The sequence below is a fragment of the Paroedura picta genome, chromosome 11, assembly GCF_049243985.1.
Source record: "Paroedura picta isolate Pp20150507F chromosome 11, Ppicta_v3.0, whole genome shotgun sequence".
NCBI lineage: Eukaryota > Metazoa > Chordata > Lepidosauria > Squamata > Gekkonidae > Paroedura > Paroedura picta.
The window spans coordinates 18,830,041-18,847,327 of NC_135379.1; the positions used below are offsets into that span (position 1 = coordinate 18,830,041).

General features: G+C 41.9%; 1 protein-coding gene across 9 annotated transcripts in view; it reads left to right on the forward strand.

The window, feature by feature from the left end:
- ADAM22 (ADAM metallopeptidase domain 22) overlaps positions 1-17,287 on the forward strand; it is a 115,555-nt gene that overhangs the window by 43,700 nt on the left and 54,568 nt on the right. For all 9 annotated transcript variants that reach the window (XM_077304183.1, XM_077304178.1, XM_077304176.1 and 6 more), the window contains 3 exons: positions 8,878-8,960; positions 12,313-12,376; positions 14,017-14,086. In XM_077304183.1, the coding sequence (XP_077160298.1) occupies positions 8,878-8,960; positions 12,313-12,376; positions 14,017-14,086 (217 nt within the window). The remainder of the gene's footprint in view (positions 1-8,877; positions 8,961-12,312; positions 12,377-14,016; positions 14,087-17,287) is intronic.

A 17,287-nucleotide genomic window follows, 5' to 3' on the forward strand; every position in this document is an offset into this window, starting at 1 on the left:
TATGCAAGACCTGGAAGTATCTCTAGTGGGGCGGGTGGGGGCAGCGGCAAGATAATGGTAGGATGCCACTGGAGGAGGAGAAACAACAGAGGCCGTAGCATTTCCTCTTGCACACCGGTCCCTTCTCCCCTGCAGATGCCCTCTGATCTCCATCCAATGGCAAATGAAGGTGTGGGAACACACATTCACTGAAGCAATGTATAATTGTTCCCGACCACTCAAACTAATTCAGTAAATTAATATGTGCAAATAGCCACTGCCTGGCATAATTGCAGAACAGGGAGAATCGGGTCTGTCTCCTTTCCCATATCTGTACTTTGGTGGTTTGGAAAGAAAGCCAGCAGTAGCCAATCAGGACCTTGAGATGGAGAAGGGACAGGGAAGGACCAGAGGGAAAAGAGCAGCTTGACTTCCATTTTGTGCCGGGGAAGGTTGAGAAATTCCCTAGGCCGGTGGTCTCTAGTCACTGCAGGTGGAAATGGGCTGTATATGTGGTGGCCTGCTGTGGCACACACTGGCTGATGGTCCTCACACGTAGTCTTTCAGGTTTATTTGAAAGCTGTGGGGCAGATGGATATCAAAGGCTGCTGTGAGCTCCAGGAGAATGAACAGGGTCTCAATCTCCCTGTCCATCTCCTGGCTCAGATCATTCATCAGGGGACCAAGGCAGTTTCAGTCCTATAACCATGCCTGAAACTAGACTGCAATGGATTCAAGTGGTCTGCTTCATCCAGGAATCCCTGAAGTTTCTCAGCTACCAATAGTTCTATCACCTTACGCCAGAATGGTACGTTTGAGATCAGGCACTAGTTACGCAACTCTTCTGGGCCCAGAGTATGTTTTCTGAGGAATTGGACACTCTACTTCCTGCTTCAAGGCAAGGGGCCACCACCCCCTCTCTCAGGGAGATAGTTACAGCCTCTCCGACCCAATCTTTTATTTATTTATTTTAATTTGTTTATTATCTTTATATACAGCCCTCCCCGGAGGCTCAGGGTGGTTTACATTGAACTTATGAATAATACATGAAACAGTCTTCGTTAATAATCATACAATAATTAATAACAGTGGTTGTAACAGTATAACAATATAATATAACAGTACAACAATGCAACAGTGCAATGGCACAACAGGTCCAGAGCGCTCTGGTGGAATTCTGGGACGAAGGGGGGAGAGCGGGGGCCCTTCATTTGCTGTTGGTTGTGCCTGGTCTCAACCAAATGTCTGGTGGAAGTGCTGCTTTTTGCAGGCCCTGCGGAACTGTTTAAGCTCCGTCAGGGCCCTGATCTCTTCTGGGAGCTCATTCCACCAGGTGGGGGCCAGGACAGAGAATACTCTGGCCCTGGTCGAGACCAGGCGGACTTCTTTAGGGCCAGGGACCATTAGCTGGTTGGTGGCGGTGGAGCGCAGAGCTCTTTTGGGGGCACAGGCAGGGAGGCACTGTTTTAAAGCAACCAGTGGGGGCAAAGGCTGTACAAGCAGATGGGAGCTCTCAGACATCCAGGCATCCTTTCCGCATCCTCCCACTGAGCAACATGAAAAATATCTCACACAACTGGAGATTAGCCAGTTCTTCACGAATGCTTTGCGTTGATGTGCATCGACAGCACCTGCTGCTTTCACACAATGAAATACTTTTCTGAGCAGCACTTGACTTTTGCATATGACATGTGGAAGCCCAGGGAGCCTTAACTACTTGTTCTGTCCTGCATTAATGATTGTTGGTCTGTCAAATCATGCGTAATGCCCATGTTATTAAATTAAAAATAGACTTTGTTCAGTAGGCACCTATTCTATTAAACATCTGTGGATTAATGTGACTGAACAAAACTGAAATATTAAAGAAGAATTATAAAACATTATAACACAAGAAAGGAGTCATATAATTAAAGATGGACTTTTGAGAATATGGTTTACAAGTCGGAACATATTGAGTCCTCAAAATTCTCAGAAGCTTATCAGGATCAGGATCTGAGAAATAAAATTGGTTTTTTTGACGAATGGCAATATAGTATATGGTCAAGGGAAACTTAAGTTCTGGCAAGATACTAGAGACAAAGGAATCAACATTCAGTGGCTACTATATTACTAATCAGTTTGAAGACTAAAGAGGATTATCAACATGGAAGTTGGAGCTTTAAGAGAGATGACTGAGTTCAAGCAGCTGATTGCAAAACAAAAAGATAATTTATTATGATGGATATGTAAATAATTTCTTCAGTTAGAAACAGAAAAGGAAGCAAAAAACTGTATGATTAAGTGGATATGGATTTTTAGAGAGCAAATGCCTATGCATCAGTGGGAACAATAATGGAAAAATAAATTAAGTTCAGAGCCAGTCAGGCAAGAGGAAATTGATATAAAATGTTTTTCAGGTGGCAAAAAGGATAGATATTGAGATCAAAATTACAAGGAAAAGAGCTGGAATGTCAGGATATATACCAAACCTTTTACCATAGTTGGTGGACTTGTAAAAAAGCATGGGAAAAGGCAGAATATATCAAAATATATATTTAAAAGCTAAGAATATGTTATTAGGAGCATTGTCTAATAAATTACCAAATGTTTTGGAGGAGATATTTGAATATATTCAACAGTGGCTAAAATCATCCATGTAGCAAAATGGAAATTAGACATGTCCAAGTTCAGTTTATATAGTAATGGTGAAATTACCAACTTACTTGAGAAACAAATCCATTTTGAAATTTGAGGAAAGATGGAATATTCATTATATAAATAGGAGACAAACTTATAATGAGAAACAGTTTGAATATAAATGTATAAGGAAGTGGATTTTGAACAAAAATATGTTCTATACTTGGTAGTGTATAATGATTTTTTAATATAGTCTACTTTTTATATTATCTTGTTTTTTAAAATAAATATACATTATTAAAAATAGACTTTTGAATTATATCGGGTTCTGCGTTTTAGGTAATGCATGTAGGTGTAGGGTCACCAGCTCTGGGCTGGAAAATTCCTACAGATTTTGGGGGTGGAGCCAGGAATGGTTGGGATTTGGGGCTTGGAAAGACCTCAGTGGGGTATAATGCTATGGAGACCAGCCATTTCGCATTGTGTCACACTTACTTCCGGTTGTCGTAATTAAGTGGAAAGTCACACTGCAGGATGCTGTGCAGCAAATATTTCCTTTTTATAGGTCAGTGGTATTCGCTAGGAAATTGCCAGTGGCATTGTTCCATGTAGGAAATGTGCAATAGAGCGGCATAAGAAAACGTAGTTAATAATTCAGAAGATAATTTTTTACTTCTGAAAATGCAGGGCAGGAAATGGCTTCAAATGTTTTGCTTACATTCTTTCAGTGTTCAGTTCCAGTTGCAGTGTTCCACATGCAGGCAGCTGCCATTTTAATTGCATCTGATCGGTCCCTTATTCCAAGAGACCACTTTGTCCATGAAGTGCTACTCAGCCCTCCAGAAGATCAACTTTGCTCAGCTGCTAGCTAAAAAGCCAGTTTTGTTTTCCGAAGTTGTCTTCAGGAGTACTTGAGTATGAATGTCCAAGACGGTAATCTGAGGGGTCGTGCTGCTTCTGCTTCTGCGGAGGGGAAGGGAGGAAGTGCTTTTGTCCCCCTGCCGCCCCTCTATGTGACATTTATTTTCTTTTTGTAACCTACCCAGAAGTCTTGAGGTGTGCAGGGGTGTCCAAAGGAAACCTTAAAGTGTCTAATGCCCTACCTTCAGAGGATTTGAATGAATGGAATCCTTTGATATTTTACCACTTTGAGTGTTATTTTCATAGCAGAAAGGTAGGGAATATATTTTCTAAATCAGATTTTAAAAAATGCCTTGTGCAATCCTTTGCCTGTGCTGCAAACACATGTGCGGTTCCTCAAAGCATGATTTTCCCTCCAATACTTTTTAACAATTTTATGAGTCCTCTAGGTCAGCTTGTCCCATGGGATGGGATGGGTTGTCACCAATATGCAGGTGACACCCAGTTCTGTCTGCTAATGGGTGGCCAGCCGAACACTCCACCTGAGTCACTGGCCGCGTATCTGGGAGCTGTGGTGGATTGGCTCCAGGAAAGACACCTGGAGCTTAATCCCCTGAAGATGGAGGTCCCATGGCTGGCAAGGAAGAGACCAAATAAGGAAGCACATCTCCCCACTCTTGATAAGGTGTAGCTTCAGGCTGCTCAAACTGTCAAGAATTTGGGAGTGACCTTTGATGCCTCCTTATCTGTGTTTTCCTGTCTACATCAGGCTAAGCTACTAGCATTCTATCTGGCCACGAATACCTAGCTACAGTGATCCATGTGACGGTCATCTCCAGGCTAGAATACTGTAACTCACTCTACGCGGGCCTTCCCGTATCCCTGACCCAGAAATTTATTTGTTTGTTTGTTCGTTCATTTCTTTATTTGTTTATTTATTTGATTTTTCGCCCGTCACTCTCTGGGGACTTGTGGCAGTGTACAATATAACCCCTTCCCCCATAAAACATGATAAAAATCCCCCCCCCATAACAGAAATTACAGCTGGTTGAGAATGCGGCTGCCTGGGTCTTCTCAAGGACCCCATGGAGAGTGCATATACAACCTGTTCTTCAGCAGCTGCACTGGTTGACAGTTGAATTCCCTATCAGGTTTAAGGTTTTAACCTTTAAGACCTTACACGGTCTGGGACTTGTGTACCTGGAGGACCGTCTCTCTCTTTCTACGTCCCCCAAAGAGCTCTTCATGCTGTAAATACCAACATGTTGGTTGTCCCTGGCCCCAGAGAAGTGTGCCTGACCTTCAGCCTGGTGGACTGGGTTGCCATCTGAGATCTGGGCTCTTATTGAGCTTCCAAAGTTTTAAAGGGCCTGCAAGACAGCACTCTTCATCCAGGCATTTGGTTGAGGCCAGGGTTGCCCTCTTACCACCTTGCCTGCCCCCCCCCCCCCACTCAGGCTTTTTCTGGAGCTGCTTCCCTGTCAACATAACTGGGTCAATTATGTAACTTTATCAATTTAACATGTGGCGTGGGTGATAGTTTATATGTCGAGGCAATTGCTGTGTTTTAAATTGAAATTTTATGATTTTTAAGTTTTTATTGCAAAAAGTTTTTTGGATTTGGAGAGGGGCGGCCTAGAAATCTAAAGAAATAAAATAAAAATGAAATGAAATGGGTAAGGAAGAGGAGGAAAGGCTGGCAGAGACACCAGCTCCAAGACTAGCTAAATTGCACCACTCATGATAAAGGCCATCCACCGTGATCTACAGCTGTAACTAAAAATAGGTCATCTTGCTAACCTGATTTCTAAAACCAGTGACCTAGCTTCCAATTCAGTGGCACGAACATTTTTAGATATTGCTACAGAGCTTCTTACATACCCATTATAAGGTGGTAAAAAGTTTCTTGGAACCCCCCCCCCCCTTTTAAACAGTCCTTTCCACTTTCTGTTTGTGTAGAATATTTTGCTTTTGTTGTTCTTAAAAGCACACAACTGTATGCTATTTCTGGCATAAGATCTCACTTGCAAACTTGGGTTATTTGTAGGACTTGAAATCAGGGTGCCCCTTGTTTCAGTCAGGTGAGATGTTGTTTATAGATTTCTATCCCGCCATTCTTCAAGGATTCATGGCGGGTTTCAGTATATAACAGCAATAAAACCCCATAACCCCCCCCCCATTAACTATAAAACTCCCATAACAACAAACACACTTTTGTGGCATAAATCCCCACCCCCAAACTCCACAGCAAGCTACCCAGGGTATGCAGATATTAATGCATAACCTAAACCTGAGGAGGGGCCCTGTTGATCATAGCCCAAACCTCAACCTGGTGGAAGAGCTCCATTTTACAGGCCCTGCGGAACTGTGATAGCTCCAATGGAGTCCTTCCGGGAGCTCATTCCATCAGGTCGGGGCCAAGACCAAAGAGTCCCCAGCCTGGGTTGAGGCCAGGCATGCTTCCTTAGGGCTAGGGACCAGATTAGCACCCGGGGAAGGGCCCTGTGGGGAAAAGGGTTGTATTGTAGGCATTTGTCTAAAAGATGTACTTCTGACTTTATGCCCCTGCAGGAGACAGAGAATGCATTTTCTCAACAATCTTGCCTCAGAGTCTATGTTTCCTGAGGGTAATGGGTATGATTTGTCTTGGAGTAATAGGGTGGCCGGTGTGTGTGTGTGTGTGTGGGGGGGGGGGGGTGGCCCTTAGCTTCCTTGCATTATCTCTGAGATGCTATTCAAATCCAGTGTCTTTGACTGTAAAGGAAAACAATCAAGAGGCAGCTTTCCAAGCAGATGCGTCTGCATTATCCTTGCCAGATGTCAGCAGGCTGTAAAGTAAGCCAGCCATTTCCCCTGGCCCTGTGGCTGGATCCACTGAGCATCTTATTGGTCGTTCATGGCCAGGGAGCACAAATCATTGCATAACCTCAAACCCCATTCTAGAGGCCAGATTGGGTCAGAAGGTCTATGTGAGCCCAAACGACACCTGCAGTCACGCGTTCTTTTTACAGCAGGTGCGGAGAACTGCTGCCTCAAGTCCTGTTTTTCTACTAAGGAGGGGTTTTGCTGGTGATTTGAATTTTCATCCTGCATTAATGTGCCGCAGTACATTTTCGTGGCCAAGAACTGTTCTGTGTTTGCTCTCCTGGTCCTCTTCCCTTCCCCCTCTCCCATTGCCCCAGCAGAGAATAAATATAAAACCTGGAAATGATGCATTATCTTGCTGCTGACTTAAACTTGTGGATACTTGAGTAATTGGTAATTAGATTTGGCTACGTGCTGAGGATAGTGATTTCGAAATCCAGCAGCCTTGCAATAGCTGGCTGATGCAAAAGGTTAATAATCAGTTGGCATTTCACAAATAGCACACGCTCATTTGGTGGCTCAGTCAGGGCGCCTCCATGACCAGCAAATAACATTAGGGATTGCACCTTCTTTTCTCAGGCTTTTCAAGTCACTGGAGGATTTCTACTTCGGACATGAAGAGAGAGATGTATCTGTTGCTATATGGGAACATTTTTATTACTATGTTAGATCAGTGGCTGGAAAGTCTAAAGTTTGGAACAAGCTTTTTGGAGCTACTGTCTGGAATCTAAAATGGAGGCTGAAATCAATTTTATTCTCAGTCCATTTTGGTGTATTTTGCAATTTATTTTTTTCACCCCCTGTACTTTTGTCACAACTTCGAATTTAGGTAACACTGGCTTGGTTAGGTTCTCTTCTTGCCCAAAGTTCATAGTCAACAGTGAATGAATTTCAGCTTGCAGTTATTACAGCTGTGCTTGACATTATTTTGCAAGCTAGTTTTGGCCACTTCATATGACTACAAACCCTGAAAAACTGATTTGACTAGATCCTGTTCATGAAAGCATACAAACCAAACAGGTGTGCCATAGGTGACAGGATACTGAATAGGATTCAAGAGGCTGTTCCAGTGGTGAAAAAGGAAGAAGAGGGTTCTTTTGACCATGAAAATATACATGTTGGGAAACATGGGACTTGTACGGACTAAAGCTATGTATGATAGAGGCTGAACCAGGGTATGGAATTGGACAGGAGCCTCAGCCATTGTTCCCTGCTATCATGTGACGGGATGAAAGGAGAAAAATGGAATGGGGGTAGCTTAGTATTGTGCTAACAGGCGATGTTGTGCTTCCAACATAAAACCAGAAGTGATGTCATTGTGAGAGCATGCCGCTCTGGGATTCACTCAAAAATAGAACAATTGTGTATGTGTTTCAGTAAACGTTCAAATGTGGTTTGAAGCCTGTGAAACTTGATAATTCTCATCTATTTTTGTGAATATCAACATTCACGTATGTATATTGTGCTGTCCTGCTAGGCCACACCCATTGTACAAGTAGCTATATCCTTGGCTGGAAAGCTGAGACCAAAACACTAGCCCAAAACACAGTCCAGAGCCGAGTGGGGGGCGGGTCAAATCCAAAAAAGAGCAGTCCAAACAGGGGGTATGGCTAAGAGCGAGTCCCTGAGCAATCCAGGATCATAGCTGGTGGAGGCAGTCCAGCAATGGGGCAGAATGAGATGGGAGTAAGGTGGGAACAACATGGGCACAAGGCAAGAACAAAGTGGAAGCAAGGCTGCAACTAGACAGAAGTGAGGCCAAGGTTACCGGTTTGTAACAGAAACAAGTCCAGAAGCCAAGTTGAGGTCAGGAACTGGGAAGTCTCTCCAATCTCTCTGGAGAGACAGTCTCTCCAGGGAGCACAGAAATTGAATGTCCTGACAGATGGGCAAGGAATGCATATGTTACACCTATGGAGAAGTTTGACTAAGACTTCTCCTTATATACTTCTCTGGAAGACCTTTGCAGCTAAGCCTAGAGTGCCTGCAGCTGGATTCAGACCTAGTCCAGTGGAGGACCTTCAGCTGCCTGCCATCTAGCTTGAGAGTGCACTGGCAGACTAGCACTTTGTTGACGAGCTGTCAAGCTGGCTTGCTTGTACTGTCTCTGACATTCCAGTAAGCCTTCAGGGCTGAATGGAGCCTCTGGCCCTGGGTCCAGTGGTGCTGGCACAAAGAACTGAGTTGGCTTTCATCCGACTTGACCAACCGGTCATCCCTGAGGTCCGATTGGCCCTGATCCTCAACTAAGTTCTCTGCCAGCCCTGGTAGATCTTCTAGTAGCCTCCCCACTGGCTCTGGTGCTGTAAGCAGGGATCTGATAGGATTTGCACCTGGCCCTGAGTACGGCCATAGCTTGGATGCTCCCTCCGGCAGCTGGTTAGAAGATGCCAGAAATGCAGGAGTTATGTATATTCTCTATACAGTAGTGTGAATCTTTTTCTGGGCATATTAATCCACGATTCTCATTAACCTTGTGAATCTAGTTTTCTTGGAAAACCATGCAAGTGACATGGTGGAAAATCACATAGGCTCATAGTCTGTTTCTAATTTCAGGGAGGAGAACATTGTTATTATCATGGTCACCTGCGAGGGAATCCAGACTCCTTCGTCGCCCTTTCAACATGCCATGGACTTCAGTAAGTTTAATTAAGAAGCCCTGAATAGTAGGTGAAAAGATAATAATTACGGTATCAAAGCAGCTTTGTACTAACATTACAGCCCAGCTTCATTTATTTAATCCCACTACTTTTTGGCAGAACTTGTTTTTAATGGCTAATATTATTGGCATGCTTTATTGAATTTTATTTTACTTTTTTTGCTGGTATTTTAATTGTTTTTGCTGTTACTTATGTTATGCTTTGCTGTTTTAGCCAAATCAGGCGGATCTGCAGAGGCAGCATAGACATATTCTGCATAGATATTATAAAACTGGCTCACAAATTACTTTGATTATGGCAAGTGACATTTGTTTAAAACATTTATATCTGCACTGTCAGCTCCTTCTCCAAGACAGCTTCCAGGGACCAAGCAAACACAAAAGGTTCCTGGGCTTATCCGTGAACAATTCCCATGATCATCAGAAAGAATGAGCCTCAGTAGATACGGCAACAGTGCAGTGCAATCCTAAACAGCATTGCATCATCTAAGACCACTGAAATAAAGTTTTGAAAGGTGGGGCTGTTTAGGATTGCAGTGCTAAACTTTGGTTCAAATCTGACATCCTTAACAGGCTGGTACTCCAACAACTTGGCTGGCTCCCAGTTGAATTCCAGATTAAGCTTAAGGTTTTGGTAACCACCTTTAAGTAACCACCATACGCGGTTTGGGCTCAGTGTACTTGAGAGACCGCCTCCCTGCCTATACCCCCAAAAGAGCCTTGTGCTCCGCCACCTTCAACTGGCTGCAGATCCCTGGCCCCAAAGAAGCAAGTTGGACCTCAACTAGTGTCAGAGCCTTTTCAGTCCTGGCCCCCACCTGGTGGAACGAGCTCCCTGAGGAGATCAGAGCCCTGCCCGAACTTCCACAGTTCCGCAGGGCCTGCAAAAGGGAGCTCCTCCACCAGGCATTCGCTTGAGGCCGACCGACTCAGAACATCTGCTGGGCCCCCCCTCAGACGCCCTTCCATGACTGAACAATTTCATCTCCCCAGTGTTGTTGTTATTTATGTTGCGTTGTGAATTGTTACTAGATTGTTGTGAAACTTGTATAATGTTATAGATTATTATAATGTAAAGTTGCATAACGTTCCATGTAAACCGCCCAGAGCTGTAGTGTAAAGAATGGGCGGTATAAAAATCCAAATAAATAAAATAAATAAGGGGAGGCATAGGCAGAGACATCGGATCAGTTTGAAACTATTTCCTCCAGTGGAAAGAGCCCTTCCTCCCATGAACGATTCTTTACCTAATGAGAGGAGAACCGATATTTCTGACCTGCTGGCTCAGAGGCTCAGCCTATGAGACAATACTGGCTTGGTAGTGTGGTTTATGAGATAATGCATGCAAAGCATTTGGAATCTCTAAATGTCCTGCTACTTGTGTGTATATATATTTTGCACATGTACGAGTGCAAGATCAACCCTGAGGGCTACATTGTTTCTAAGGTCATGCATTGAATGTGGCATCGCTATAAATAGAAGCACTTACCTCAAGACTCTTTGTCATCATCATTCAGTTTCCCCGCAAAGCATGCACTTATGGGATCTTCATTGATTGATGGTTTTAGAGTATCACTTTTCAAAATCTGTTTCAAATAATTATGTATGCATTTGTAGGCCTGGGTTTGTTTTAGGTGGTCAATAATTTCCCCCCTTTTGAGACTGCACAATATCTTTAATAATCAAGGCATGGGAGTGGGACATTAGAAACTTGATTTCAAGTTAATGCTGAATTTCCATCTTGAAAAACCCTGCAGGTTGCATTATGTGTTTGACTTCTTTTAATAGTAAAGTATTGGCTTTTAGCTGTGATGCTCCTTACTAATTGAATGATAAAGAAGTCTTGGGATGCTAGAGACAGCTGATAGTCTGGTGATTTGCAATGAAATTTTGGCGTTCTCTTGGCTTTGACTTTCTGCACTTTTTTCAAACATATGAGACTTGATTAACTTTTTCAAGAGACACGTCATCCATCCATCCATCCATCCATCCATCCATCCATCCATCCATCCATCCATCCATCCATCCATCCATCCATCCATCCATCCATCCATCCATCCATCATCGTCTTGGTCTCTTTCAACTTCTAAAATATTAATTATGGATATATTAGATTTGCACTGCAGTCCTAAGCAAGTTTACTCAGATCAGAGCCAAGGGACAGTGCTGAGCATTGCATTCTTTTGCACTGATGTTTTGTAAACAATTCTGTTTGCTTTTTATCTTTATCATTATTTCCCAGCCCAGAGCTGGCAACCCTGGCTGGAGCACCTTTTTCAGAAGGAAAGACATGAAGAGTTTGGGAATTTTCAGTTTAGAAAAAAATGAGTGAGGTGGAATATGACAGAACTATATGAAATTATTAATGGGGTAGAGAAAGTGGATAAAGGGAATTTTTTTGCCTGTCCAACTTAAATAACCAAAGTTCACCTTGTTGCAAAATGCTCTTTTGCAGGATTCAAACCATTGCCCTGCATAGAAGGCAGAGTAGATATTTTGTTGCATGCTCAAGAACTATGGCAGTTGTAGTAGGAAAGGGCTTCTTAATATTACTGGTATATCAGGTATAAGGGTTGTACTGTACATCTATTCAAGCAGGTTAGCTATTTTTACTGGACTGTGATTTTTGCTGCCCACTGGCGGCAAAGAGTAGTCACTGCTGCTGTAGAACTCAAAAAACTGGAATTCTCAAGCTGATTGCTGTCAAGATTTTTATAGGGCTTTTTGCTCGGCACAGAATTCCATTTTAACACATACCATGTTAGCAACATGCACTTCAGATATTCTGTACAGAGACAGGAACTGTATTGCGCATGTGAAGGTGCACTTGTTTTTCTAAGAATGGAGGACTCATGGGGGGGGGCATCCTTGAATTTGCCCCAGGGATGTGCTGCCACATTAAAAAAGTGAGTTCCCAGTTGGGAAATCCTTTAAACTTTGCCTGATTCTAGAAATTCTCTCTTTTTTAATGGCAGCAAATACCATGGCATGAACCTGGGGATGCCCAATATGTATAAATGGTTTCTAAAAGGAAAGCTCTTCTAGTGTGTGTCCCCCCCCCCGCACACACATTTTTTGATTCCTAGTCTGAGTAGTCTAGCTCTTTGACCATGTATCCAAATCAGAAGTTAAAAATGGTTATAATTATCAGTAATTTCAAAATAAATTATTGTTTGCACAAAATTTACTCATAGATTGTATCGGTCTTTGACTCCACTGCAAGTGTGAGGGAGAGTTTAAAAGATCTGCCGATGTCTGCTGTTAAATTAAGGACAGGTCATTATATACATTATATTTTAGCATGTAAGTAATATTTGTATTTCTTTTAACAGTGGCATCTTCTACGATGGAAATCACACTTATCTTATTGAACCAGAAGCAAACTACACCTCACATGTAAATAAAACTTTAATACTTGTGTTTGTTGTACATATGTTTAGATATTAATAGGATGAATAGATCACAGAGACCTAATTATGCTTTTAGTAAATAGCTTAAGAATCATTATGTGCCAGTTATTAGGACGTGGCATGTTTAAAATACAGAAAGCATTTGAATTGTGAGGTGTGCTGCGTCAGAAGCATGGATGAAATAGGCAAGGTAAAGTGTTTTATTTTATTTAGTTCATTTATAGTGTGGATTACAAAGTATTAAAACAGTTCATCTTCCGTCTTCCCCTGCAACCGCACACTTGGACTGTGCTTGTGTAGGCTGGCCATGGAAAAGTTTCTTTCTGCATAAGCCGTCCCACATATAAGCCGAGGCGCCCAATTTTACCACAAAATCTGGGCAAACTCATTGAGTCGCATATAAGCCGAGGGTGGGAAATGCTCCATCATCACAGGCTCTCCCATCCAGCCTCCTCCCCCAACAAATACAGAACAGTCAAAAGGCTGAATAGCTGCTGGTTTTTGTACCCCGCTTTTCACTAACCAAAGGAGTCTCAAAGCGGCTTACAATTGCCTTCCCTTCCTCATTTGATGCCAGACAACCTGAGAGAGCTGTAACAGAACTGCTCTGTGAAAACAGCTCTGGCAGAAGAACCAAGCAGTACCCCCCAAGCCAGGAAACCAAAGCAGAACAACAGTACCCAATCATGGCAGCCAGCCAGCCAGCCAGCCAATCAGCTTTCTCCTAGCTTTAAAGGGAAATCAATCTCTTTTTTTTAAGTAGAAATTCTGCGTTGCTATGCCTGTGCATCTAATCATAGATACATATTTTAATGCTACCCCATTTTGGATTTTTGTGCAGTTTGAAGATCCACAAAAGTAATTTTTCCCCGATTTTGGAGGGAGGGGTAGAGAGGCATGCTTTTTGTGGCAACTGGTGGGTGGAATTATTTTTTTTTACTCTGCCTGGCTTAAGCGACACATATTCCAGACAGCTTGCTACAAAGAAAAAGCCCCATTCCAGGGAGAAGGAAGGTGGGCACGAAGGCAAGCGCTGGAGACAGAGATCACACTTCTTCTGGCCATGTTGTTATGCAATGTTATCTTGCTGGTGGTTGCTGGTTGCTCTCCTCCTGCACATGCAACAAAGCTGAGGGAATCCAGTTTTGTGGATTCCCCGGCTAGCACTTTAAAATGGAGCACCAGTTTGCTGCTGGAACACTGGATGCTGACCATGTCATGTCAAACGTGCGGGGGTGGGGGGGGGAAGCGTCTGCAAGAGGTAACCCTTTCACTTCATTTTCTGGGGGCAGAATGGCCCTCAGAATAAAGATGCAAGCAGAAAAGACAAGCCCGTCTAAGGCATGACATACCATGCAGAAAGTGGGTTATAAAGACAATGCATTAAAAGCAAGGTGATATATACCATAAACATTGCAGGAGATTACAGTCTTGTCCCCTTATAAAGTGACCTCCTGAACTGTTCTGTTGCATGACCTTATATAAAAAATACCAAGTATTTATTTGGCATAGTGTTTCTATATTTCAGTGAGGTTGCTCAGCTTCATTAACACATGAGTCTTTAGAGCCAGAGGGATTTCCGAGACTGTTTTGTTTTGTATTAATTTTTGATATTTCGTATTTCAGGAGGAATTCCATTTACATTCGGTTTATAAATCCAGATTATTTGAATTTCCTTTGGATGATCTTCCCTCTGGTATGTTTTCTTTAATACTCTGCTTTCCTTGTTATTTTTATTTAGTATTACGTGCTTTGTGGGGTTTGATTTGCTGGTTGTCAGTCTAAAAAAGCAGAAAATGATCTGCTATCTTAACTGGGAGATAGAAAACTTTAAATTCTGTTGTTATCTTATGAAAGTGCTCCCCGCCCCATCCAAGGATACTTTTGGCTTCACAATATTGTGACATTACTTAATGGTTTTCAGGAGCCTCTGAAAATCAGAAATGGGTATTGATGCCTTTCTGGAAACAAACTAGTATTTGGTTTTAGATTAAATATAATAGGGGAGAAATTCAGCTCATAAATCCAATGGAGTGTTTGATTGAATCATATCCCAGTTATGTTCAGATTTTGAATTTTAAAAATGCTTTCTTTTTTGACATTAGCCAGTTCTGAATAAATTAGACCTCCCCTTTTTCTAAATGATGATCCTTCTTTATTAGATCAGTGTTAACTTTTAAAAACTTATTTCTGTATTTTAAGCCTTTCTATCCTACTTTTCTATCAAGTTGTTATTGTTGTTATGTGCGAAGTCGTGTCCGACCCATCGCGACCCCAGGGACAATGATCCTCCAGGCCTTCCTGTCCTCTACCATTCCCCGGAGTCCATTTAAGTTTGCACCTACTGCTTCAGTGACTCCATCCATCCACCTCATTCTCTGTCGTCCCCTTCTTCATTTGCCCTCGATCGCTCCCAGCATTAGGCTCTTCTCCAGGGAGTCCTTCCTTCTCATGAGGTGGCCAAAGTATTTGAGTTTCATCTTCAGGATCTGGCCTTCTAAAGAGCAGTCAGGGTTGATCTCCTCTAGGACTGACCGGTTTGTTCGCCTTGCAGTCCAACGGACTCGCAAGAGTCTTCTCCAGCACCAGAGTTCAAAAGCCTCAATTCTTTGATGCCTTCCTTACGGTCCAACTTTCGCAGCCATACATTGCAACTGGGAATACCATAGCCTTGACTAAACGCACTTTTGTTGGCAGGGTGATGTCTCTGCTTTTTAGGATGCTGTCTAGATTTGCCATAGCTTTCCTCCCCAGGAGCAAGCGTCTTTTAATTTCTTTGCTGCAGTCCCCATCTGCAGTGATCTTGGAGCCCAGGAAAATAAAATCTGTCACTATCTCCATTTCTTCCCCATCTATTTGCCAGGAATTGAGAGGGCCGGATGCCATGATCTTTGTTTTCTATCAAGTAGGGACCTAAAATGGCTGGTGAAAAAACTATTTCTGCAGTCTAAAAATATCCCATTACTTATGAAGATGTTCACAAAATGAATGTTATTTTTTAAATAATTTAATATAATTTAAATAATTCAAAATAATGTTTTTAATCCAGAAACCTGAATGTAAAGTATTTTTAAGCCTGTTAGGATTTGTTGTTGTTCTGATATGTTACAGATTTCATAAACTGGAATATTCTGTGATGGAAAACTGTCGTTTGTAACTTAAATATTCTCAATAACGTCTTTATCGTTTTGAGACAGTAAAGTCACTTTTCAGTTATTCATGTATTCTTCCTAGGGCAGTTTCATAAATAGATGGAGAGTGATACACTTCTGATGTTCCAGAACAACATCTGCTTGTGTTCACTCAGATAAGGATACTATGCCTCTAGTAAAATTCTGTAATGTTTTCTTTAAAAGTATGTTGTGCTGTTTAGGGATGCTGATTATTATTCATATCATGAAAATGGTTTGTTTGAATCCTGTCCTTTAAAAATACTGAGATTTGATGTTCCTTGGCCAAGGCTGCAATCCTTCACAGATTTCCCCAGGAAAAGGTTTCAACTGAAGTAGGACTGAGGGTTGCTTTTAATCATTTATACTTCTTAAATTAAAAAACCCACATTCATACTCTGTCACATTATTTTATTCTGATTATTTTGACTACTAAGTTGCCTTAAAATATACCTTAATGCACTCTTTACAAATCCTTGGCTGTGGTGTGATTCCTTTGACTCTCAGCATCCGGTGCGAGCCATGAAGGGGGAGCTTGAGCTTACCCCCAGGGTAAGACAAGCCAAGGAAGTCGAAGGTCATGATGCAGTTGGCAAACAACTTCTGAATGTCTTTTACCTTCAAAACAGGTTGCCATGTCAGTTGTGAACTGATGTTAATGAAAAATCCAAGAAACCATTATTTGTATTATTAGGGTTTTTTTCTTCATCATTTTTTACTTTTGCTTTTAGATCTGAATTTTTCTGATTTTTAAAAAAAGTTCATTGAGAATGCTAAATAAAAGAGCAACATTTAAAATAGGGGACTTGCTAGAGAGGGGAAATCTCCTTACTAACTTCCTACACCTTGCAATCTGTAGTTGCTACTGTGCCCCCTCCTCCTTTGTTCATGCTTCTGCCTTCCCATTACCTATTTTCCTTCCCTCTTTCTTACCTTTTATGTGTTCTCTGCTGACTTTCTCCCCACTGTGTGCTTAGGAAAGGCTCATTACCCAATCAGCAAATATAACTGTATCCAGGGCAGGGGGTGTATGTGATTGTTTTGGTACCCAAAATAGAAACGAAGTTCTCATGATATATACTGAATAGATGTCAGCAAGTATAGCACTTGTAGCAAAATATATGTAAGAGAGTTCACAGGGGCTTTATGGTTTGGACAGACATGCTTACTTTGTAGTTATTTTTATAGGTTTGTTAGGTATGTCTTTTTATTGGTTTGAATTAAAAAAATCTCAACAAGCACTTGGATATTTTCCCCCCTCAGTACATTTTTTTAAAACCTCCCAGTGTTTTTAATTGATTTTTCTACAAACCTACAGATACCTCAGGTTTGCAGAAACATCTCCCCTAATCCTTAATGGCTGTGCTTGTATGGATTTTTTGATCCACCTGGCAGGGTCATCATGGGAATTAGATATACAATGGCCGTATGGTAGCTTGTGGGTAATTCTTCAGAGACTCATGGTAGACTGACAGGATTCACTGTGGAGAGGTGGTATTTTGAAAGGAAGGAGTCCTAGAGGGAAAGAATCAGGCTAGTGTGAATAACTTCATTAACAGATTTGTTTTGTGTAATGTGTTCCTTCTATAGATTAATTATTGCTGTAGCTTGATGGTGGGTTGCCATGTTGTTGAAGTGTCACTTTTCATTACATATATAAGCTACATTTACTAATTAATGAACGCTGCTATTCAATACTGGTGGTCACTTATGATTAAATTTTAGTT